The sequence below is a fragment of the Pseudorasbora parva genome, chromosome 19 (assembly GCF_024679245.1).
Source record: "Pseudorasbora parva isolate DD20220531a chromosome 19, ASM2467924v1, whole genome shotgun sequence".
NCBI lineage: Eukaryota > Metazoa > Chordata > Actinopteri > Cypriniformes > Gobionidae > Pseudorasbora > Pseudorasbora parva.
In genome coordinates, this window is record NC_090190.1 from 11,918,196 (window position 1) to 11,945,264 (window position 27,069).

A 27,069-nucleotide genomic window follows, 5' to 3' on the forward strand; every position below is an offset into this window, starting at 1 on the left:
GCGGGCCCGTGACGTCACACCAAATCCCCCTCTTGTCACGTGGTGCGGAGATGAGCTGGATTAATGCAGCGGTGGGGATTCTGTGGAACAAACTGGACGGTAACGGGAAACGGAAACAACTCAGGGTTTAACGTCGACCGAATGCTGCGACCGTGAGCTGTAGCACTCAAAATCCATCGAATTACATAAAAAAAAAACTATAATATAAGCTAAAAAGACACATGCACTAGTCGTGCTGTTTTTGGAAGGTAAAATGATGATTTCGCCGTGGGACAGATGGTACACGACCAGCTGCTGCCTGTGTTGTCATGTACGGACGGGCACCATTATCCTGGGCATCTGGTATATGGTGGGTCAAGACAACTATTTTAAATAACATATTTATCGTTTTTGTTTCTTTTTTCATAACCGGTATAATTTTTGTGTGTGAATAGTATTAGTTTTATAAAATTATTTAAAAATGGTCGTTGTCTAAATATAGTTACCTAGACAGCATTTTGCATAATGCTTGATGTTCAATATTCTGCACGCACATATGATTCACCTTTAACGTTAATGTTTTTGTTCTGATGCCATATAGAGCAACACCGCTGAAAGAATATGAAAAAGAAATAAAATATAATAGAGCATATCTGTGAAAAATGAACTAATTTAACCACTAAATGATTGTTTAACAACGTGTAATTACTCCAATGATGTCGTGCTTTAGTGCGGCTTCTAGAAACCAGCTCTATTTAACATAATATAAATAGAAACATAATCCCTGACTTTATGCTTGAAACTGTCACTAAAGAAAGTTGTATAATGTATAATCGACCTGTTAAAACAAAGACTTAAATATGGGAGACACTAATAAACAGTGGAATATTCTGGTCACCTCCAGTTTTTTTTTTTTTTTTTTTGCATTGCAAGGAGCCGCAGAATTCATTAACCTAAAAACTACAGTGACGTTTATTGACACAGACAGGGAAATGCTTCCGCAGACAAAACATTATCTGACAAAATGAGTGAGGATAAAGAAAATGTGTGTCAGACTAATTTCATTTTTGATAAATATCATTTTATGTTGAGCTAATAGCATAATATGGTCTATGGGTCTTTTGTTTGGTCTGTGAAGTCAGTGTATTATGAAAGTGAATTATGTAAATACTTGTATATTCATATTCATACAAGATATTATTAAAATATTCCAAATGCCTAATAATAAACAGAACAATAAACTGTGTTATTCAGAATACTTGTTTTATACTTGTTTAATAATTTTATCCGATCAATTTATTCCAAAACATAAAATTAAATGACTGTTTTCAGCTGATCATATATATATATATATATATATATATATATATATATATATATATATATATATATATATATATATATATATATATATATATATATATATATATATATATATATATATATATATATATGTATATATATATTATAATGTGTGTTTATATTGTAATAAAAAAAATCTTTCCTTTTTAGCTCATCAATGCAGTGGTTTTGTTAATCCTGTTGTCGGCTCTCAATGACCCCGTCCAGTATCACTACCACCTCACCAGCTCCGATCTCGGCACGGATTTGGACGTCATGGACGATGCAAGTACGTTTGAGTCATTTAATCTCCTCTAGTTATTAAATTCCAGTATGAACAAACAGATCAGTATCAACTTTTTAAGCTCAGCAAGAACTCAAAGACTGCTATCGTATTTCCTGGTGGTATCAGCACTGCTGTCTGTGTGGCTATAGATTCTGGCACTGGTGACTTTGATTAAAACAGACTCTCATCAGCAGGATTCAAACTATGATTCCTCGTAATTGGTTTGGGCTTTGCATCTGGCCTCTGTTATGTGGAGCCTGTTTTGTAATAGGCGCTGAAGTAGACAGAGTGTACGGTTGAGTGTACTTTAACATATGGAGGGATTATGTGGAGGGAGCTATTTCAAAGACCAGCACTGGTGCTCTCAATATACTTACAGTACTGAGAGCTTCAGTAGCTCAAATTAATTTGATAGTTACAGTCTCTCATTTAGAAGGGTCAGAGATTAGAAAAACTCTGTAATATTAGCTGTTGAGTGAACTGAATATTAAAAGAGGCCATATAATGCCCTTTTAGAAAGTCTTGATTTTGTTTTTGGGGTCTACTAGAATAGGTTTTCATGCTTGAATGTTCAAAAAAACACCTTACTTTCCACATATTTCACATTGTTGCAAGGACCTGACTTCCAAGTCTGTCAGTAACGCATAGCCAGACCTTCAGACTAATGGGGGGTCGGGAAAGGTTCATGAGTCAGGATTCAAACTATATATCGGTTACTAAATGATTAATTCAATAATATTATGTAAATTTACTGCAACAATGGCACCATGCTTCACACACTTCCAGTGTTTAGTTGATTGGCTTTCTTTTTCCATGAGGGGGTTTGGCATCAATGGCTTTGTTTCCAGGCGGACCGGTAAAGAATGCAACACACACGTTTCCTGGAAATCCTCTAGAAATCAGATGACAAAACTTCCAAAGTTTTTCTCATTTTGTGTGCTTATGCATCAGACATTTAGCCAACGGTCTGTGGATGTGATGTCTGAGGCTGAGATGAAGTAATGCTCTGTTTAGTTCCTGTCTCTTTGAAGCCCCTCCTTCCACAAGTTCCCTCCTTCCACTGATTGGTCGGCTGAAGTAGTGTGTTGTGATTATTAGTCAACCTCTTCCGAGTGTGTTTCGTAAATGTCAAGCTTACAATTACCGTGAACACACTACTAATGCAATTCAAGCAGTTCTCGACATCTTTTTTTGCATAAGCCTTAGGCAGGAATTATTTAAATATTATGTACAATCCCGGGGTGCTTCTCAATATCCCTCCTCGTTTCCTCGCTCCTCCGTCCTCCATCCTATGACCCGGAAACCGATGGAGCTCAGCCATCTTGTAGGAGATCCCAATTCTCTAATAGCACCGCGAGGAGGCGAGGATCAAGGGGTGAGGAGGCTTCCTGAGGAGTCGTGAGGGAGGATACAAAGGAGTATCCTTTGCGGAAGTGTTTTATCGACTAAATGTGACGCAAGCATTAATTCTCCTCCCCCTTCACATCGTGCCACAGTTTATCAATCATTATTATTATGTTTACATGTACAAGACTCAAATGTTTGTCAAATAACACCTGACAGTTGCAGAATTATATCAAAGTACAAGAAAATGAAAGAAACAAATAGAAACAAATATTATACAACGAAAAGCAGTAAATAACTGGAATTCGTTGTTAATAATAACTGGTAATATTGATTAAAATATGGACAAATGTGGTATTTTGTGGAGGCCGAAGCTTACAATATAAATAGTTATCTCTAATGTTCAAGAATCCCTACTAAATCCAGCGGTGTCATCATTAACTGATGCCGCTCTAAAGTGACGTTAAAGGGAGCGAGGATATATAATTTCACTTGATTCAATTCCTCCATCCAAGCGTCTTTCCCTCGCGTCCTGAAGGGGTGGAGCTAAGGAGCGAGGAAAGGAAGCTAGGAAAGGAAACGAGGATGCACAAATAAGAATTGGAAAGCACCCCCGGAAGAACTCAAGACTACAATGGATGCATTTCAAGGAGTTCAGAAACAGCACTTATATTGATATAGAGAATAACTCCCTTTGGAGAGGACTTTGTGCTTTTTAACTTTGCAGACATTTTTAATGCTCAAATAGCATTACACACTAAAGACAGTTATAGGTCCTCTTTAAAGTTTAATGATAATAAAACACATTCCTTAAGAAACCTCAATGTTACCAGTGTGTTCAAAAAGTCTCCTAACTAGAGTTGTTTTTCTCCATATGTGCTTACTAGGCTGTATTATTATCTGTAAAATGTTGTATTTGTCCATACCATATGCTTGTGTTTTGGAGGGAATGAGTCTGGTGGTTGTTTTGGAAACAGCACTATAGATAGTAGGTCAGGTAACTAGTTCATGAGTGCCTGTAATGTCTTGTGGAGCACTAGGCTGAACTACTGAAATTTTAACTCAGGCAGGCAATGTTACTGGCTCATATATCAGTCTGTAGACTTTTCTGATTAATTAGTAAGTTTATTCATAAATGAATCATTCAGGATGGCTGCATGACCTTTCATGGTGAGAGTGGTTTTCCAGCAGATTATTGTAATTGTGTATAATTACAAATATTTTAATTAATTATAATTAAAAAAGTTGATTTTAATTTTAAGTCTTTTTCACAGATATTTCAATGTTTAATAACAAAGTCCATTATAATTTACATAGATATATTTCAATGTATTTTCATAAAAATGTCAATACATAACTTATTTTTATTTTTTATTGTTAGAATTTACATAAATCTATTTCAGTGTATTTTCAATGAAATTTCAGTACATAGCAACAAAATTCACTACAATTTACACAGATGTAATTTCCGGTTTGTTAATAGCTCTGGGCATTGACACAAATTTAAATTTAATTAACAGTAACACCACAGAATTCAGTAACATTTTCTTTAACATTTGTTAAAAACATAATTTGGTAAACAACGTTTGTTTCTTGTGAACTTAGCAGAAACTCAACTATATGGTGAAATTAGCTTGAAATAATGTCAAGTTAAATTCTTCCTGTATTAAAAGATCAATCTTGGGATATTTCGGAATTGATATTTGATTATTTAATTTCAGGCTGAAATTGAAAAATCTCTATTCCTATATCTTAACCCAATCCTAGATGTACATATTGCCCGTTAAACTCAACATTTCGTCTTTCCTCCACAGACATGTGTATCGCTGCTGCAATCTCATTGCTGATGATTTTGATTTGTGGAATGGCGACCTATGGTGCATATAAGGTTTGACATAATACTTTTTAAAGTTCTTCCATCATTTACTCACCATTATGTTGTTCCAAACCCATAAGACATTCTTTCTTGCATTGAACTCAAACATTAGGGTGATTAACGGATCATTTGAAGCTAATTAAATAAAACTATATATTTTATCATGATTCTGCTTAATTAATAAACGTCAATGATGAATACATTGGTGTGTGCCCTGTAGTAAAATACTTTTTATTTTTTTGTCTTTCAGCAACATGCTGCATGGATCATTCCTTTCTTTTGCTACCAGATATTTGATTTTGCTCTTAACACACTGGTAGCAATAAGTGTTGTTGTTTACCCCAACACCATACAGGACTATCTTCAGCAGTTGGTAAGGATCTTTGAGTAATGACTTTGAGTTTTTGATATTGCAGATTATCATTCTGTTATTGACTTGACGCGTCATTATGTTTTAACAGCCTGGGACATTTCCATACAAAGAAGACTTGATGTCCACAAACAACATGTGCCTAGTATTAGCAGTGCTTCTCTTTGTCGGATGCATCTTAGCCTTTAAGGTAATGCGAAACAACTGTGCTTTCCCTTACTTGTGATCTGCCAGTTCATTTTTTCTTCACTATAGCTAGATGTGACGCACTGTAAGATGACTAGTGAACCAGACTGCTTTAGACAAACACTGTGTTGTCCTTCTAGAAGCCTGACTTTTCCAGTAGACTTCAGATGTGATACAAATCGCTTTATGACAGCCTGCGCGCATTAGAGAGAGGCAGATTACTCTGCTGGGATAAACACAGTGTGCTAAATTTAACCTTTTAGCTTGCCTCCCATGCTGTTGTATGCATGACAGTCTAATAGTGTCTAGTTTATTGCATTGTGATCGGACTAAATCAATCTGAATTCCTCTGAGAATTGATGAATTTATTTCACACCAACTCTGCCTAACAGTGCCTGGTTGGACCAAACATGAGTAAAAACTTAGTTTTTCACTTAGTAAATAGCAACTACAGCAATTTGCAATTAGTATAAATATAATATACCGCTAAGAAAATGTTCACAAATGTGAGTGCAAATACCCGCTGCTTAAAAAAAAAAAAAGTTCAAACTGTAAATTGTAAATTTTACCAAAGGTTTAATTTTTTGAAAAGTAAAAGCAGATATATTTGATCGACAGTTTTTAGATTAGTATGCATTGTGTTCATTTTGCAATTCCTCAAATATAACTGCAAATAAAGCTAAAGGGTATGATTTATGAGCTATGAAAAAAGGTTACCAGTTTTAGGACGTTAAATATAATTTAAAAAATCGTTATCTTTGTTATTTGTCCCATATGTTCTTGTTAAAAAAAAAGTACCATCTGGAAATTAAATGTACATAAGGCACTGTATCTGTGTCTCATTATTTTTATTGGTAAGCCATATGAACATGATTTATGATGGTGTTTTATTTAGCATCACCGGCTGCTTTTTCTCTTTAGGCTTACCTTATTGCCTGTGTCTGGAACTGCTACAGATATGTCAGTGGAAGAAGCACTACAGAGGTCCTGGTTTATGTCACCACAAATGACACTACAGTAAGTCAATGTATTCAAATACAAATGTATTTTAATTTAAAAGCTATTTTAAATTGTAATACTATTTCACAGTATAAGTGCTTTTATTGTGAATGCATAAAATTTTACGACCCAAAACTTTTGGGTGGTAGCATAATTAGGAATGGGAATCCGAAGGAGTGTGACCATTCATTTTTGATTCTGATTCCAATTGATTCCAAAAACATCCAATTCCTTACCAATTCTATCAATGATTCTTTTACATTTGAGGAGGCACCACATAATTGATCCTAGCTTTAATATTAGCTTATATAACTATATGAGGTTTATATTTTTATAAGTAAATTAATGAATAAAGACAGTATTATTTTGTAACATCTAAATTACATTAAATGAAATAAAATAAAACATTAAATTATAAAATAATTCTCTCTCTCTCTCTCTCTCTCTCTCTCTCTCACACACACACACAATTGCAAATCATGCTATACTAGTCATGCTGCATATTTGTCAACAAAAAATGTAAATGGTCATGAACCATTAAAAAAATTCAGTCATAAGAAACCATGTCTTGTAGTGTGCTATGGAGTTTATCTTTGCACAGCTATAGGGGATGTTCTGATGTGCATCACTGCAGGATCATGAATGATGACGCTCTCCTCATGCCCTCCGTATTGTTGAGTCAGTGTTTATGGAGGGCATTAGAGAGGGCACTGTGTTGTGTGCCTATACTGCCTCTAATCCAGAACTGTCAGCCAGAAGTAATCCCATTTTACTGCCTCTGTCCTGCTGCTCTGTTGACCCTCACAGCCCTCCAGTCACTGACAACTTGTATATACGAAGACTTAAATTTAATGCATTTGACAGATGCTTTTATCCAAAGTGACTTTCAGTGCATTCAAGATATATACGTTTTATCTAAATGTATGTACACTTGTACAGTATGTAACTTGGGATAAAAATATTTGTGTTTTTTGGGGTGGGTGATCGGACTATTTGGATTGCCCGGGTCATTCAGCTGAATTCCACAGATGACCTTCCAGCATAATGAGTCGTCAGATGCTTTGAAAAGAAACCGAACGAATAGAAATAAAAGGCCATTGAGAAGCATAGGGCTTTTTCACCATTCAGCTGAAGGCGTTACATAACTGTCCACACTTGTTTGGTTCATTTGAAATCCGCTCGGTTGACGCATTCCAGTCATCTTGACAAGGTGAGAACGCGATCCCCTCAGGGCATTCATGACCATATTACTAATTAGCTCACATTTTCATAACAGTACCTAAACAAACAATGTGGTTTTGGTTGGTCTTTCTATATAGTGAGGATGAACTTTTCTCTGCAGTGACATATGGCATTTAAATTTAAGGTGAAGGGGACTCTCTTATCCAGAGTGGTTGGAAAATGCTTAGTTTTATTTGTGACACGGCCATGGTTTACAAATGGCTAGCAAAGCAACAAGAGACAGGAAATTATGAAGAGATAAAGGGGTTATGGGCATGACGCAAGGAGGATTCGAACCGGCATCTTCCACATAAGCACCATAGCTCAATGGCTATTTTTTTAGAATACATACTACCGTGATACTTTTTCTATAGTGTATATAGTATGTATAGCCTACTACATGCAGTACATACATTTTCTTTCAGAAATACCCAGCTGTATGGAGCACCAAAAAAGACATAGAGGCAAAAAAAATAGATAATGTGGCCACAAAATAAGAATTGGTTAACAACGGTATTATTTTGGTGCTTTGTTAGTCGTGGTCACGTTGTACTAATTTGTTCCCTTGCTTTAATTTAGTTAAATCAAGAGTGGGAAACAAATTTTTTCTGTTACCATGATGTCTTGTTTCTCCAGATGACCTACATTTGCCAAAATATTCATACAAATATGTATTCCACAATGCAATGCTCTCTACTTTACCATATCCAGTGTGACAAAATAACCCAAAAGTTATATCAAGCAAAACATTTTTTTGAACCTCATCATTGACTCATCATGTGAGTTGGTTTGATTAAAAAATGCTAAGTAACAGTTTATCTTTTCCCCAAAATAAAATATGATAGTTATATGACAAATGTATGGCTTACTGCTCTTTAAAATGTTTTAATGTGCACAGTTTATGTACGATTTTAGCAGTTATAGTATAAACTGCACAGTATTCAGTTAGCAGCCAGCAAATATTCATTGCAAACACTGCTAACTCTTAGCACTGTGTGCTACTGGGGAGCTGTGCTAACTGCTACAGCTCAAATGTATTTTTCACAATGTTTTCTTTTTTGATCAGTCATCTAGGAATATAGTATACAGAAGAAAAGGGGAAGTATATTGTATAAGGAAAGCATTTACTAATATGTTACTGTATTCATTTCAGGTACTACTTCCACCCTACGAAGAGGCGGTTGCCATTCCACCCAAGGATCCTCCTCCCCAGTACGTTTCGGCTTGAGAATCGCACCACCACTCTCTTACTATGCTGCTCCCAAACCTTCTCCAAAGAAACGATCTCTCGACACAATAGCCCATTCCGTTGTCCCGGGTCTCCTGTTTGTCGCTGTGACGTAAGTCTCCTCTCTCCTCTCCTCTCTGGAGGCAGCAGTATGACTTTGAGATGCCCTTCCCTCGACAAGGCTGCCCAGCTGTCCTGGCAACCCAATGCTGCGTGTCAGCTCCAATGTGATTTGCACTTTTGGCGATTATGTGTGGCACTGGCCTTTTTAATACTGTGAACTTCTCAGTAGTGTTGTCGTCTACTGATATACCTGAGATTTGAATGCAGCGTGCATGATAAACACGGTTACGTAAGAGCACTTTTCAAATGGGAATTACCTAGAAGTATACTGAATGTAAGAAACTGGCATTTTCACTTTAATTGCGTTGTACTTTACAAAATGAAAGGAACTTTAATTCTGGTTCAGAATGGAACTAAATTAGCTATGTAAAAAAAATTAACAAGCAATGCTACACCATTTTATCTAACAAAGTAAAATCTTCCTTTAATACACAATGCAATCATTTGTTATTTTTGTCTTTAAACAAATCTAAAGCTAATCATTAACTTAGATGTCGCAACGACCGGTTGTTCCTGCTACTTGTGAACAGTTTTACAAAGCTGTATACACTTAATATACGTGATGACTCAGATTTGAAACATTTTAAAGATTCTGTTGACTGTGTTTGTTTAATGCATCATGAGGGATCTGACTTCTACAAAGATCCTAAAGGGATATGGTGATGGGATAATATGATCACGCCAATGCTTTTGTGTTCCCCTGAGAAACTTTGCATTCGCTTGCTAAATTTTGCGATCTCCGGAGAAACGTTGCGTTCGCTTGGAAAATGTTTGCGTTCCCTGAGAAACTTTGCATTTGCTTTCAAAAAATGTGCGATTTCTATAGAAACTGCGTTCGGTTACAAAATGTTTGCGATCTCCAGAAAAGCATTGCAATTGCTTGCAAATAGCTTGCGATCTCCAGAGAAACGTTGTGTTCTCTTGAAAAAATGTCTCTTGGCAAAAGTTTGAGAAACTTTGCTTCTCCGGAAAATGCAACATTTTTGCGAGAGAGCACAAAAGCATTGCATTTCCCCCCCATCACTGCTCTGTAAACGCAGATTAAAGAACTTGTTAAAAAAATAAAAGAAATCTGGGTTACGGTGTGGTTACATTTATTGTTTCATTATAGGAATCCACACTATTGTAATGACGAAAGATTTTCCTATGCAGATTTTGCTACAGGTTTAAATTGGTAATGCGAATTTGCCACATTGATGAACAAAAAGCTACTTAGAAAGTTACTTCTGTGTGAGCAGTATTTTATGCATCGCTACACTATTTCACAATAGTCTTTTTTTCTGACATTGCTATGACATGCCTAAAATGCTAAACTGGCTATAAAAACGGTTTAAACCTCTTTACCACTCAATACACAAGTTTTAACCGGAATAATAATATCAATGGTTTCATAAGAAATTAGAAGCTTCACATTCTCTACTTTTAAATCCTCCAAAAATAGGCCCCATTCACTTCCATAGAATTATTTTTAATTGAAAAAAAATGGGACTTTTTTGATAATAAGCCACAAATGCTGTTGATTGATCTAAACTCAGTGAATAAATGAGTATTAAGTGTAAGGAAATAATTGTCATTTGTTGAGGTTACATGCTCTTGTTCAGAGAAGTAGTATGACTTTTCTGTCATTATCACTAGGTTACAATCTGTGGCTGCAGACTGCAATGTTTTTGCACATATAAATATTATTCATTCATGTTAGTGTCTGTGATGAACATGTGGTGTTAATCAGTAATTGTGACAAATTAAAAGTAAATGCCGACAATAGATTAGCTTCTAGTTCAAATAACATAGCATCTCCCTCCAGTCATCTTCAAGCTTAAAGTAGCTTCTGTTATTGGGAACATTTTTTTATATACAGTGGCTATGCAAGGGTATTTTGTAAACTGTATCCATAGCTGACAATAACTATGTACTTCCATTTATTCATCATGATGGTAACATTAGATCTAGAAGCATTTATGAACATATTAGAGATTGATAGATGTAGACATTTCCTTTCATTGTTCTGAGCGTAGACTTTCATCTTCAATTCAGCATCTCAGATTCAGCTTCAAATAAGCAATGTTTTTTTTTGTGAATTAATTTTCAAAATATTCTGTATATTTGAAATATTGCTTTTGGTATCAAATTACTTCAGCATAATTGCCTACGTCATTTTTTGGCCAATATGATCTGGGCAATTATGCTATGAGGCTAACTAAATGTGACCTGTAGATTTGAATGATTCTCACAATATTTCTCATGAAAATTAAATTAAACGATTATCAATGAATATCACAAAAATGAATTCTCGGAAACCCAGAACAATGTTTGTCAGTAGGTAGAATGCCTGTGAGTGTTTTTGTCTTGTTACACATCTTGTATTGGGTTGACACTGGCTTGTCTTATTTCTAAACAATAAAATATTACAGTAACGCTTCATTATGGCTGTGCATCTTTTTTTATTACGCAGGTGAATAAATGAAGATAGGATATATTAACAATATAATTTTATTATATATGTGTGTTATTATATGAGTTTATATACACTGATCAGGCATGACATTGATGTGTGAAGTAAATAACCCTGATTATCTCTTCATCACGGAACTTGTTAGTGGGTGGAATATATTAGGCAGCAAGTGAACATTTTGTCCTCAAAGAGGATGTGCTGACAGGGTCATAGGTGGCCAAGGCTCATTGATGCATGTGGGGAGCGAAGGCTGGTCTATGTGATTGATCAAACAGACAAGCTACTGTAGCTAAAAGAGGTTAAAGCTACACTGTGTAACATTTTTAGTTTATTCTTAGCTAAAAACACTTAGTTCTTTCAAAAATATGTGCTTATTAATGTATAGTTACTTCTTTCAAGTAATAAAGTATTCTTGTAAGTTTATAATATGCCTTTGAAAATATACATACGGGTGAGGGGTTCGAATGCTGGTCGCCATGTTGCCCCTCCATCTTGAAAGTACATTAGCCAAAGAGGGACATACCCGTAAATTCAAGCTTCGCCTTTCACGTTTTAACACTCGATAGCACCGTGTCGAATGTGAAGAGGGGGGTTGCCATGTTAATCTTGGACTAAATCGGCCACCGTAGGAGTTAAAACAAAATCAGAATTGAGAGGAACAGAAACTATTATTCGCTGGATGGTCATATACCTTTTCACTGCTAGATGGGGAAAATATCGCACAGTGTAGCTTTAAAGCTGGTTCTGATAGAAAGGTGTCAGAATAAACAGTGCATTGCAGTTTGTTGTGTATGGGGCAGCATAGCTGCAGACCAGTCAGGGTGCCCAGCTGACCCCTGTCCACTGCCAAAAGCATCAACAGTGGGCACGTGAGCGTCAGAACTGGACCACTGAGCAATGGTAGAAGGTGGCCTGGTCTGATGAATCACGTTTTCTTTTACATCATGAGGATGGGACGAGTGCGTGCGTGTGCATTGCTTACCTGTATGGGGAACAGATGGCGGATGCACTATGGGAAGAAGGCAAGGCGGCGGAGGCAGTGTGATGCAATGTTCTGCTGGGAAAACGTTGGTCCTGCCATCCATGTAGATGTTACCTTAACATGTACCACCTACCTAAGCATTGTTGCAGACCATGTACACCCTTTCATGGAAATGGTATCCCCTGGTGTCTGTGGCCTCTTTCAGCAGGATTATGCGCCCTGTCACAAAGCAAAAATGGTTCAGGAATGGTTTGAGCACAACTTATTTGAGGTGTTGACTTGGCCTCAAAATTCCCCAGATCTCAATCCAATCAAGCATCTGTGGGATGTGCTGAACAAACAAGTCTGATTCATGGAGGCCCCACCTCGCCTACAAGGCTTAAAGGATCTGCTGCTAACATATTGGTGCAAAGGGGTCTAGTGGAGTACATGCCTTGATGGGTCAGGGCTGTTTTGGCAGCAAAAAGGGGACCAAAACAATATTAGTAATAGTGGGTGGCAGTGGCTCAGTGGTTCATGCATGTTGCCTATAAACCAGAAGATTGGTGGTTCAGTCCCCAATTCCACCTGACCATGAGCAAGACACCTAACCCTACGAGATGGTGGATGGTGCTTTACATGGCTGACAGTGACATTGCCTTCGCTGCATGAATGGAAGAATGTAAGGCAAAATGTAAAGCGCTTTATATGGTCATAGTGTCTGTTGAAAGCGCTATGTAAATGCAGTCCATTTAACATTAGGAAGGTGGTCATAATGTTATCCCTGATCAGTGTATGTAATCGAATAAATTGTTTAAAAATCGTAATTGTTTAAGTATACAATATAAATTGTATTACTCATTATTATAGTGACTAGTAGGCTATTAGTAGGCCTAAGTTTGATTGACTAAAATCTGCCTTTCATTTGCATGGTCAGAGGAAAAAGATTCACTTTAATTTCTGCACGAGCAGAAGAACTATGTCAGGGGTTTAGCAATTACTGTGGTTGTTAGAATTTACAATATATACACTTCATCCACTGACCTATTTTTGATGGTTCGGATTTCAAGGATACTGCCCAGTGACCCTTTAGTGTCTAAAAAACAGACTGATGTCTTTTCTGAAGCACTGTTCAGATCTCATGTACATCATTTCAGTTCCCTGTTTATCCTTTTATTTTTTGCAAGTTCACTGAACACGCTCCGTTGACGGTGATTATAATTATCTGTGTGGGTATTTAAGAATTAGACTTCGAAACTGACGACACGTGACTGGGGAAACTAGGGCAATCACTTCACTGAAGAGAGCTTTTGATGTTTTCTCTGCTCAAGCGCTTTAGGCCTGTCAGATTTTAGTTCGGTCTGAAAAAAAGTATGTCACGTTTTTAATGCCTCATCATCCTACAATATTGCCATCATGTCGAATGCCGGGGGCTGTGTTCAATCATTGGGGGCTATGTAAACAATTTAAATTTGAAATAAACTTCATTAACACTAGTAGACAGAAATTTTAATACAATTATCCCATACTCGTCTGATTTTTCATGTTTGCCCTGTATTTCAGTTCAGTGCCTGAATTGGATGGAATTAATATGTAACTGTTCATTATTTGGGGTTTTAATTCAGTTTGAAGCTAATTAAATATTTTATCTTTAAATCTTTAAAGGACAAATGCCAGCCTCTTCTAATTTTATGATATATTCGATTGACAAATCTGTGCCATTCAAGATTAAATTGAAAAACATGAGCAAAACTGATTTGGTGGCGATTTAAAATGCTGTTATAGAACTTATCTTTTTCAGTTAAATCAACTATGTACGTACCTCATGGCTTTCATTTAGGATTGCTCGGAATACAGAAATGTTCAAAACAAAAACAGTGTATTCTTCTTACAAAAGTGTTGTAATGCATCGCATGTTCTTATAAAATGAAGAGATGAAAATGAAGAGCCGAGGTTAATGATTTTGCGCCCTCTAATGGTAAAATCATGTTATGTCATTTTCAGCAACGTTTTAGTGTGCAAGAGTAAATCCTACAATTTAATAAAGTCTACAATTTTGACTACATTTTCTACAAAACTGATTTATTGATCACAACGATGAGTTGATTCTCAATGAAATTGTTCACAACTTCTAAACATTGCACATGCAAAATGATCCATTTATCAAAATCTCAGACATGTATTCCTTAAATATCTGAACTAGAATGTTTGTAACGTCTGATAAATTGGCAAATGACCTGCCAAATACAATTCACAATCTTACTGATCAAGTTTGGAATCATATAGACATGACATTTGTGTACTACAATGTTTACTTTTCACATTTCTTTTTTACCTACTGTTGAAAAAGCTAATTTTGTCTCGTCTATATCTTGTCCAGTGACACTTTTTATATTGGTGGCATTGGCCAATTTACTGACGCAATAACTAGGTTTTTGAATCATGCATTAAATGTTTTGGGAAGTTACATTTGTACATTGTTCAAATGTTCCAGCAAATAGTTGTGACATTTGCACTTAATAGTTTAGAAAATGTTAAGATGGTTTAAAAAAAGTACCAAAGCAATTCAGAAAACTGTAAATTACAGGTTTAAGTAAATAACTAATTTGATTCAGAAAATAGATTTATATTATTTTAACAATTAATCTACCGCACTGAAACAAGTTGAATTAAGTATGCGTCTCATATATTATATATATATATATATATATATATATATATATATAGCGAGTGGGAGCGATAAATGTTTCCAGCTAATAGTGAGAACTAAGAAGAAAGTCTGGACATTAGGAAAATACACATATCCCATAAACGCATATCCAGGATTTCAAAAAGGTGACCTTTCTTTAATAAACAAAACCACAGATAACTGAATCATAGCAAGTAAACAAAATTAAGATGAATATCCCATTTCTCAACATTATCAGAGATGAACAGATGTTTAAAAAAAATTATAACCGTCTCCCATGCCATTTATCCATTAAGCACTTTAAGCCTGAACAAAGGCTGAAACAAAAATAACCCAAAACCACAATGACCGTTTCAACCAATTTTATTTATACATAAAGATCTGGTGGAAATGGCTCTACTTCTCCCCCTGCTGCTGGTCTGGCATGCTTCTGATGATGTCAGAATCGCCTGTGAACGCAAGAGAGAGGGCATTACTTACAGAAAAAAAAAACATACCAGCAACACTTTAAATTTATATTGACTTGAACATAAAATTGACCACTAGTCCAAAAGTAACATTACAGTATGACAGGGAACGTTACAGTCAAACAAGTTTACAAGAGTCATATCAGTTCTGCCAGTGAAGAGAACTGATGCATGAATACACACCAGGGTCAATGATGGCCAATGTGCACACCCTGTAGTATTTGCCACAGGCTGTGCCGAGCTCAATGTTGTTTCCGCTGTAATGATGGACTCCGGTTTTGGCCAACATAGCGTAGTACTCAATCTCAGATTTCCTGGAAAAATATCACGAATGATTAAGATTATTCTCAACCTGCACAAAAATATTTGGATTTTGACAGCAGATCGACAGAAATATTAAAACAGGAAAACGGCACACACCTCAGAGCAGGACAGTTGTTGGCTAGGATTACCAGCTTGGCTTTTCCTTGGCGAATCATTTTCTGGGACTGCTTGTATCCGAGAACGTATTTACCGCTCTTCATCACAAGCTGCAGTCTAGAGTTGATGGACTCCAGGGACTTTTTCTGCAAGATATTGCACAAAACTATAAATACACCAACAGCACAATGTCAAGAAATACCTGTTGACTTGTTCAAGGCTTCAAATTTGGAATAACTTTTGACAATACTTAATATTTAAAACCAAGGTAGATTTGTGACCTACTATTGCAAATGTTAGGGTCCTCAAAGTTTGGACTTACAGTTAGATATACTAGCCGTTGTTTCATAAGCTAGACAACTGATTTTAATGGTCCACCAAAACATCAAGTATTTCACAATTGCTTGTTGATACTATATATACACTTTATGAAGCTGGAAATGTTAAGATGCTCTCTGAATGGAAGCTCCGGTTCTTTCAACCATTTATAACATAACATTTTATTAAAAAAGTCTGATTCCCTTTTATCTCCCAAGAATTGTCACAATTATTGTGTACATGTACATTTATGATCTTATGTAACCCTTATGAACAAACAACTATCATATAAATGGTTTTCAATCCTTTTCAGCCTAGAAATCTAGACGCACCCTAACAGCAGCAAATTAATCTGCCGCTAGTACCGTCTAGCAACTCTCAAAACAGTTCTGAGCAGTAAAAACCAAAGTCTGGTTGGGCCAATTACATCGTGTATAGACTCGGTGGGTGGGGCTTAACATAATGACAGCAGAGTTGCGCTTTCATGCTACTAGTAAACACAGAAGCTGTCAAACAGTGGTCTTTCGAATCAGGAAGACGACGACTCTGGAAGACTTAAAGTTAAGCTTTTCTCTGAGAAAAGAACGGCACTGAAGTAATTCTTAAAAAGGCATGTGTTCTGAGTTTTGCCGACCGGATACGGCAAATGTTATCTATCAACAAGCTCCGCTTCACAATGCTCTGGTTGGTTGTAGCACTATCCTATTGCGTGCAGAGGGTTTGAAAGACAGCCATTTATCCCGCCCCTCGAAATGAGCCCTGTGAATGGTGTTTCCAGACCAAACATCTTGATGTGGGTCTAGCTTATCAGGCTAACACTTATTTTTCAATCTGATGCAAAGACAAATCAGAGGAATGTGATTCTGTTTGATGATTCAATTGTCTCTCACTTAAAAAAGAGGGGGGGAAAGCTTTGCAATGACTTTGAAATAAACAGGTTTAGTCTCATAAACATGCAACTGATGTCAAATTATCAGTCATTCTTTTGATTGAGGTGTGAATCCTGTGTATTAATCTTTTCTATCATACATTCTTTAACACAATTACATTTCTTAAGCAAATAAAAACCAATAACACTATTAAGTTAACTTCACTTATGGTCACATGAGCACTTTCTCTCATGTCTGTTTCACAGACAACCATATTTCAATTCTGTCTAACTAACAAGTTATTGCTCCCGTTATACATTAGGGTGCGATTATTTATTGACAGGGCTTTTAGTTGACGATAATAAACGTTACTCTGATAAAGACCTGTGTTTTCTAGAGACACAATACATTATTGTTAACAATGGATTTATTATATAAAAGCCATTTCGTCAACTAGAATCACACTGTCAAGCATTTGCGTGCTTTAACCTAGCTCACATTCAGCCCACAGACCACCACGCCAGCAACCAAAGATAAACATTAGCACAGTATGTCTCGTATCAATTAAACTACGTAACAATTATCATAAATATCAGTATTTATGCATATAAACACTTCAGTTTTTTGATAATCAGGCCTGTGGGAGCTTCCACGTGAAGTTCTCCGGCACGCGTAGTAACGCGCTCCACTCACCGTTTCTTTGCGGCCACCATTTTTCCTGATTAGTCCGATCTGGCCAACCTTAACACAAAAGAGACGATTAATTAAGATCTACAATTTCAAAATAATGCGTTCGTATTCTTCATAAACCTTTTAAAAGGAATAATTTATAATTTTCAGCAGAGCCGCGCTTACCTCCTGATCACCCAAGATGGCCTCGTAGAGAAAGGACTTCCAGCGTGCACCGCGCGCGTAAACCTCACACGCCCGCATCGCGAGACCACGAAGCCTCGAGATCAACAGATATCAAAACATTCACTCTGGGACCTGTAGTCTTATAGAGCTTCGGAGCTCAGCCAGTGGTTCTCAGCCTTTTGGATCCAAGGATCTAGCTACCAAGAATCCTTATTGTCCACTACTATATTCGTAGCTCCCATGACACTTCAGTTGTTTGTGATGTACTGGATAAGAAATAATAAAGGTGAGTTTTTTTGTGTTTTTTTTTTTTTAACTCAAAATGTCCACCTGATAAAATATTCTAGAATTTGGCACACCTAGAAACATGCATCCATCATCCAAACCGCTTTATATTCTGGAGGGTTGTGTTAAGCGTCTTGTGCTTGTGCCACAGCCGGGCGACACCCTGGACAATGGTCAATCCATCACGCTACCTAAAATATATTATAAAGATGTTTATGTAGTTATATGATTTTTATAAATGTAGCCTACACAACTGCATGTTCAGAAATCACACATTTGAAATTAGGTTACCAGGTTAATCTAGGTTTTTCAAGACAATGAAGGGGTGAGTGAATTCAAAATAAGAAATGTCTTGATTTTTAATTATTTTAGTGCTTTTTGTTTGTCTTTTTTTATACAGATAGTTCACCCAAAATAAAAATTCTGTCAGTGCCTTTTTAAACCAACCAACAGGGGGTGACTCAAGATAAACTTAAAGGTGCAGTGTGTGAAATTTAGCGGGATCTAGCGGTGGTGCAATTAACACACTCTAAATATTAGGCTAGGGCCTACTATGATTTTTAGCAAGTGTAAAGCAGTGAAATCAATTGCATAAGCCCCGTTTCCACCAAAATAACCCGGAACAATTTGTACCAGGAACTTTTTTACAGGAACTTTTCTCCCCCCCAGACCTGCAGCTGTCTGCGTTTCGACCGCGATAAAGTTCCGAGAAGATTAGGCAAATTAGTCTGGTGATGTAGGACTGCGCGACTGCTCCTCCAAATCAGTGAAGGACAGTAATCATTTTTAAGATCTAAACCGATCTGGTGTTTACATGTGACTTTCAATCGCAATCACAATCATTTTGTCACGTGCAGTTTGTCTGCCGCATCAAAAATTCTCTCCAGCAGCTGAATGTGTTAACTGTAGCCATAGCAACTCTTAACGGCCACCAGGACTAATACAGTATTATTTATAGCTATTTGTTGTAGTAATAATGTAAAAGTGTAATAATCATCTCAGAAAAAAAAAATCTTCTGTCAGGCGCAGTTAAAGTAAAAACTGCCCGGGGCAATATACGCGGTGTCATTACTCCAACATTATCTTCATAACTCACGAAATAAAAAGTTTACCCCTCAGAAAAATTTACTTTCCTCTCTTGTCAACATGAGCGCGGCGCGCGCCGTCACGTCATGTAAGGACGCACACTTAAAAGTAATCGGTCAGGTCGTTTACATGGTGAAAAAAAATTAATAACGAATATGGAAGAGATTCAAGCTGTGCTGCTTTTGCTGGTTATGTATAGGTTTACCAGGTAATTAACAACGACAGAAAAGAGCACTAATATGCAGATTCAGCAGCATGCAACATATTCAGAAAGCTTGTAAAGCTAGATTTAAAATGACAATGTATATTATTATCAGCTATTACGGACATTGAACGTGAGATGGCTGAGACGACCGCGCTCCACCAGACAGAGAGCAAGACTGATATTTACTGAACGCAGAACGAGCCTCGCAAAAGACTTTTAAAAATGCCCGTTGAACTAAAATTCTGCGTGAGCTCAACCAATCAGCATGTTCAGCGCCCAAGTCCCGCCCTCGAAAGTTCCTGAACTTTGAAAAAGTACTACCTCGCGAGCAGGGCCGTTTGGAGGGGGAAATATTTACCCGGAACTTCATTTAGACCCTGGTTCCTGCGGTCTAAACACACGAAGTACCACCCAAAGTTCCTAGTTCCTGGGTAAAGTTCCTGTGGTGGAAACGGGGCTATACACCGTATAAACTGAGTAAATGTAGCCTATAGTAAAAAAAAAAAAATCTATCTGCATGGGCGAAGATTTCGCGGGGGAGGGGGAGGGGGAGGGGGAGGGGGGACCCCGCACTTTTACTGGGTCTCACCAATCCTAATCGACACGCTCCGAGCGGGATTCGAACCGACGCTACCTGCGCAGCGGCGGGCAAATTAACAGGGACGCTAAAGACAACCTTCTCTAATCTCGGTTGATAGAGCGCTTTTTGAGGTCACGGGCAAGTGTATTTACATAGAAACCAATGTGAATACATTAAGATTTAAAATCAGAGACAAAAATAATCTATGCATGACCTTTCATTTTATTCGCATCTAAATATGAGGAGGGCGCTCTCACAGAAGTGCAAAAGTGGATTCGTAGAAGTAATACCCTGTCATGCTAGAGCTGTGGCTGAAGGAAAACAATCGTTATGAGTGATGATTTTTCAGGATTCTTTGATAAATAGAAAGTTCAATGGACAGCATTTATTTGCATTTATTAAATAAATTATTATCTTTTGTAATATTAAAAATATCACTTGTGATCAATTGAATGCATGTCTGATCAATAAAAGTATTCATTTCTATCTTTTTTTAATTTTACCACAAATGTTTAGATGGTTTCCACAAAATGTAAGATTCACCATGAGCAGCACAACTGATAAAAATCACAAATGTGTGTTGATCATCAAAATCATCATATGGGAATGATTAGTGAAGGATCATGTGACACTGAAGACTGGAGTAATGATGATAAATTCAGCTTTGATCACAGGAATAAATTGCATTTTACTACACTCTAAAAAATGCTGGGTTGTTTTAACCCAATGTTGGGTCAAATATGAACTAACCCAGCGATTGGGTTGTTTAAATCCTGCGGTTGGGTTAAATTTTTGCTCAAGACAACCCAATCGGTTAAAACAACCCAACTGCTGGGTTAGTCCATATTTGACCCAACATTGGGTTGTTTTTTACTCAGAATTTTTTAGAGTTTATAAATTCACATAGAGAACAGCTGGTTTACATCAAAATGTTTATTTTTTTTACATTACATAAAATCTATGGAGACTTAATGCTGAAGTGTGTGTAGTGTATAAATCAATTATAAAATTGGCATAAAAAATAGGAGAATAATATTATAGATATTAGTGGTTATTGTTCAGCAGTGTATTTGATATCTTACTTAATTTATGCGATAAATTATATCGGCCCAAAAAAAAAAATTGGTATTACGACATTTCTGTCCCCTCACTTCAGAAAAGATGGCTACGCCCCTAAATATTTGAGTAACTGCATTTGGTACATTTACAAATAAAACTAAATAGAAAAAATTGAGTAAAAATTAAAAAACATTAAAAAAGTATGAGAAGTATGTCCATTTAGGGCTGTAAGCATGACGGCACAAATTGGTGACTTCACTATAAGGGTACCCGCTGTGATAGAAATGGCTCATTCTAAGGTAATAAAAAACATAAACGGCACAGGTCTTTTTTATGTTATATTGCATTTCTGTCAAAAGATCTTCATAAATACTACACACTGACCCTTTAAACTGATAGCTCGCCCAAAAATTATAATTATCCCATGATTTACTCACCCTTCAACTTACGCAGAATGTCTCTCACGGTTCAAAATGCTTACGCAACGACCGATGTCATAGTTGTTGCTTCAATGTTAGAAAATCATTTTGCTTCGCTTCAGCTATGATAAAGAGACATCCACTTGCCCTGGCATTTTACAGTTCTGTTCCTTAATAAAAATCTTTGATTTCTTCAATTTCCCACAAAATCAAAACTCCCCAGTTCACAAGCACTTCACCATTCCACAATTATTTTATTTTATTTTATTTTGATTATATATGCCTACATGAGCCTTGCCTATGAATTCATAGGTTTAGGACTAAGGCTAAAGTTGATTTAAATAAGGCTGTATGTGTTGATCAAAGCAGATTCACAAAAATTGTTTCTATAGCCTACATGTTAATTTGTCCCATTTTTTTTCTTCATAAATTCATTAATAGGCTTGTTTGTTCACATGTTGTAAGTATCCTACTAAATTAACAAATGGAAGAAAAAAAAAACATTTTTATTGCTTTTGTGGATTTCACAAAGTGAATTGTTACATGAAACAATTGACCACAACTTTTCAACTTTTGACCACAAGATGTCGTTAGCGTGCTCCGTGTTGAAAAGCTTCGAGTAATGAACCTTTTTACGATACAGTTGAGGGGAAAGCCTCAAAGCCTTGGTGCTTCACAAAGCTTCATTTCGCCTTCACTACCTCACGGTCTTCCTCTGAGTCCGCACTTTCACGACGTAATGCCGCTTTGACTGCCAGGTAGAAGTCCTCTGGATAGCTCGCAAACTTGCGGCCTCAGCTGAAGTGCGCATCGAGGGCGCATAACGGCCACAAAGGGGGCGCTCACAAGCAGCCTTCTTTAATAAGATTAAACGACGAATGGGACCAATGGGACACCCTATGGTCTTTTGGACTTAACGGACCCTGAAACGTCAGGTAAAGCGCACAGGCTCGCAACTGGAGGAATACATATGCCTACAAATCAAATGCTTAGGTATCACACAAATTAAACATTGAAGTCCATGTTGCACAAAAATAAACACTGAAGTTTATAATTACTACGTTGTTGTTTTTTTTATAGTGGGTCATAATATAGCATATATGTGTCAGTGCGTTTTGTGGTGTTTGTTAGGAATTGTTTTTCTGCAGATTTTCGCACTAACTCAAAACCTGTGTAGGCCTACACCACCTCCTGAGTTGGCGTAGGATTTACATTTAATCATTTAGCAGACGCTTTTATCCAAAGCGACTTACAAAAAAGGGGAGAGTAATAGAAGCAACGAAACAGACAAGGCCAACAACCTGTAAGAGCTGTAAGAAATCTCAATTAGCACAGTACACAAATTTTTTATTTTTTTTTAAAAAAATTTAGACATCTACAACAAAAACTCACGTACGCAAAATGCCGAACACTGGATTTTGATAGCTATGATAACAACCCATTAGGACTAAGGCTGTTGCCCCAGCTGTTGTCGTTAATGCAGATTCAGTGGCCCAATGGGTTGGTTTTGTATGGCATTCTAGCTAAACGCGCAGCAATAGCCATCTACAACAAAAACTCACGTACGCAAAATACAGAACACTGGATTCTGATAGTTATGATAACTATGTAACATACCCGCCTGAAGGCACAAATCCGGATGAGAGACGTAGATATGATCTCCAGGAGTGTGCGCTTTTTGGTCGTTGCTGTGGTGATCAGTAAGTGCTATTGGAAAAGATGTGTCTTAAGATGTTTTTTAAAAATGGCTACAGACTCGGCAGCACGAATAGAGATCGGCAGGTCATTCCACCAGGTGGGAACGGTCCAGGAAAATGTCCGTGAGAGCGATTTCATGCCTCTTTGGGATGGAACCACGAGGCGCCGCTCGCTCGCAGAACGCAAGCTTCTGGAGGGTGTGTAAGTTTGAACAAGTGAGTTTAGGTATATTGGTGCAGAGCCAGTGGTTGTTTTGTAGGCGAGAACTAGTTCCTTGAATTTGATGCGAGCAGCCATTGGCAACCAGTGCAGTTTGATGAAGAGAGGCGTAACATGCGCTCTCTTCGGCTCATTAAAGACCACTCTCGCCGCTGCATTCTGGATCAGCTGCAAGGGTTTGATAGTGCATGCTGGAAGCCCAGCCAGAAGAGCATTACAATAATCCAGTCTGGAGAGAACAAGAGCTTGAACCAGGAGTTGTGCAGCCTGTTCTGATAGGAAGGGTCTGATCTTTCTAATGTTGTATAAAGCAAATCTGCAGGACCGGGCTGTTGCAGTAATGTGGTCAGTGAAGTTTAACTGGTCATCAATCACAACTCCAAGGTTCCTGGCTGTCCTTGATGGAGTTATGGTCGATGAACCAAGCTGAATGTAGAAATTTTGATGAAGTGCTGGGTTGGTTGAGAAAACAAGTAATTCTGTCTTTGCAAGATTGAGTTTAAGATGATGCTCTTTCATCCAGTCAGAAATGTCTGTCAGACAGGCAGCGATACGAACACTTTAGTTTTCTAAAAGTGCTGGATTCAGAGAGGGTTTCTTAAGCAGTGGGGTTACCCGAGCCTGCTTAAATGCTGTGGGAAATGTTCCCGTGTGAAGAGAAGTGTTGACAATGTGAGTGAGTGCAGGAGTGATTGAAGAAGAAATAGCCTGAAGGAGGTGAGTGGGTATAGGATCAAGTGGACAGGTAGTAGGGTGATTGGAAAGGATGAGTTTAGAAATATCTGCCTCGGAGAGTGGAGAGAAGGATGGAAGCGTGTTTGTGTTAGTTGTTGAGATGTGCGTGTCAGTTTGTGATGAGGAGAACTGTTTGCTAATGAGAGCTGTTTTGTTTGTGAAAAATGATGCAAAGTCATCAGCTGTAAGAGTTGATGAAGGAGGGGGAGGAGGAGGACAAAGGAGAGAGGAGAATGTTTTAAAGAGTTTGCGAGAGTCAGAGCAATTGTTGATTTTGTTGTGGTAGTATGTTGTTTTAGCAGTGGAGACTGTTAGGGGTTAACAGCTTATGACCCAGGACCAGTAGTGAAGAAATGAAGACAGAGTCAGGATTGCAATTAAATAAAAGAAAAATTTACTTAAGAATAGTTTGCAGTTTCAAAAGCAGAAGCCAGCTTCAAGTCTCACAAGGAGTTCGTAGGCCGCGCTCCCTCTCTCACCGTCTCGTTGCCTCGCCCTATCGTACATACAATTGTCCCAACAGTTATACCGTTTTCAAGGTCTTATCCACGTCATTACTGCAATGTGGATGGTTCTGATTGGCTCAGAGCCAATGCACAGTCATGGTAAATTTCCACTCGAGTCAGTTAATCTGATGCACGTTTCCACTGACGTGTCACTTGTTGATGCTTTCACCCAGAATTAGGCCCGCAGTGACCTTCCAGATCTGGAGCAGGCGCCAGCTTGCCCAGAACAACAAGTCCACCCATCTCTTAGGGTGCCCATTGAACACCATTCTGATCTGTAACATAGAATATTGCGCACATACACAGATACACAGTCTCTCCAAGGTTGGAGCTGATTAAGCTCCAGTTCTAACCAGTTCTTACCAAAACATACTGATAACATGTGCTTTCATTTAGTGAGAGGGACACACAATAGTACAGGCAATATTCATCTTGAGTCTTTAGTGTTTCAGTAAAAGGAAATATAAAAGGAATAAAACATAATAAATTAAATGAAAGACAAATCCATATTTCATATCTGGAAGCCGGGCTAAGTGAGCAAACGCTGTTACTCCACTCCTGACATGTTAGGGGTGTGTGATACCTCAAATCCAAACACACGACCTTGTTGCCAGTTTAGTGACACATCACACATCTCTAGGCCAGACCCTCAGTCACTCCTCAGAGACCAAATACACACTTTAGAAAACAAGAAACTAAAACAAAATCATAACTGGATAGAATCATTATAATAATACAGGATAAATATTGATTAAAGTTTTGATTATGAAGTTAATTAGGATATAAATATATACAGGTATATTGAAGCGGCAGTGGATTTCAAAATCCCCCCTTCACTCCCTCCTAAAGGCCAATTTTGGGGTCCCAATGACCCCCTAAAGTTGGTCTACCAATTTAACTTCAACAAGGGATTTAACTTCAACCATTATTAATCTCATCTAATTTGGTTTTATCAATGGCTTGATTGATTACAATAAGCACATATTCATCCTCAAGAGGACATACTACATTAGCACCCCATGTTAAATACCACCCCATTATAAATACCAAGATATCTCATCTAAAAAGAGGGATTTTAAACACATTTCTTTCAAAACACAGAACTTTTTCATCTTCTAAACAATAGTGGTCTGAAATAAAAATAAACAAAATAAATAGGCATCATAATCCATCCAATTACATTCAGTCTCTGCATAAAACATCCTTCAGTTTACAGTCTACATACATGTACCATCTTAATTTCACATCCTATTTATTTCTTTCCCAAACATGTTCATAACCTTCTTGTTAAAACCATTTTCATAACTCCATTTTCTTTTCCACATAGATTTCCACATACTCAAACCTTTTTGTTACACTTGCTTTTTCCATCAAATCCAGTTTTCACTCATGATAGCCCACATCATTTTTTTTTAACTTAAAATTAACATAACCATAAAATTGTTAATGTTGAAAACTTCATCAAAGTGACATATTATCCATTTGTATTACATTCATTCAGCTTGTTCACATCTTTATCTTGTGACATTGTGCTTAATCATACTCAATACCAATTATTTTTCAAAATAACTTTTCAAACCCATGTTATTTAGTAAACCATTCAAAATCCATTCATTAGGGTTTCCTTTAAAGTAACATTTTTATTTCAATGTCTTGTCCATTAAAACTCTTTAGGCGTAAGCTCCAAATGACCAACATCTTAACCCTGTTGATTTGTCATCTGGCAGTGATACTTCTCATCAAATCCTCACTAGCCTTCCTTTGCCACTTACACCAAAATTGTTATAATTTTACCAAGAACTTACAAATTTTCATAATCTCCCATATTACTTTATAAAGTATTCAAATTTGTACTGTCATCATCAATTTATTTAAAACTGTTTTAAAACAATCTGTATTCTGAATATCATTCATTGTTCAATATATATTAACTTAATTTGATGTGAAGTGTACTTAAATTCTGTCAGAAGTTTTATTTCAACAACATTAATCTTTAGGGCTATTTCTCTCTCGTTTTAACTTGTCAGATTATTCTTTATCAAAATAGTAAGTCTCCAGTGCAGATGCACCATGTGATCATTATTGTTTCAGTCTCATCTCTACTGCTCTACAGAAACCAAAATATTATTTTATTCATCTTTCAATCCCAGTCACACCGAAAAACTTAAAGTCACTTGCTCCTTTAACATTAATTAGACATTATTACTAGACATCTAATGTCCTGCATCCATTTAAGGGATGAAACAAATAAAAAACAAAAATCAAACTTTTTCTTTTAGAAATTATCTTTTTG

The 27,069-nt window shown here is 37.0% G+C and overlaps 2 protein-coding genes across 2 annotated transcripts; one reads left to right on the plus strand and one right to left on the minus strand.

Annotated features, from left to right (window-relative positions):
* Nucleotides 1-39: 39 nt before the first annotated feature.
* Nucleotides 40-11,374, plus strand: laptm4b (lysosomal protein transmembrane 4 beta). Its single transcript, XM_067425654.1, has 7 exons — nucleotides 40-349; nucleotides 1,492-1,609; nucleotides 4,765-4,838; nucleotides 5,077-5,199; nucleotides 5,288-5,386; nucleotides 6,304-6,399; nucleotides 8,756-11,374. The coding sequence occupies exons 1-7, from the start codon at nucleotides 254-256 to the stop codon at nucleotides 8,828-8,830; spliced, it is 681 nt and encodes a 226-aa protein (XP_067281755.1). The 5' UTR covers nucleotides 40-253; the 3' UTR covers nucleotides 8,831-11,374.
* Nucleotides 11,375-15,400: 4,026 nt separating this feature from the next.
* Nucleotides 15,401-16,126, minus strand: rpl30 (ribosomal protein L30). The gene is made up of 3 exons (XM_067426202.1): nucleotides 15,943-16,126; nucleotides 15,706-15,836; nucleotides 15,401-15,504 (listed from the first exon to the last, which is right to left on the minus strand). The coding sequence occupies exons 1-3, from the start codon at nucleotides 16,044-16,046 to the stop codon at nucleotides 15,452-15,454; spliced, it is 288 nt and encodes a 95-aa protein (XP_067282303.1). The 5' UTR covers nucleotides 16,047-16,126; the 3' UTR covers nucleotides 15,401-15,451.
* Between the last annotated feature and the right edge of the window lie 10,943 nt (nucleotides 16,127-27,069).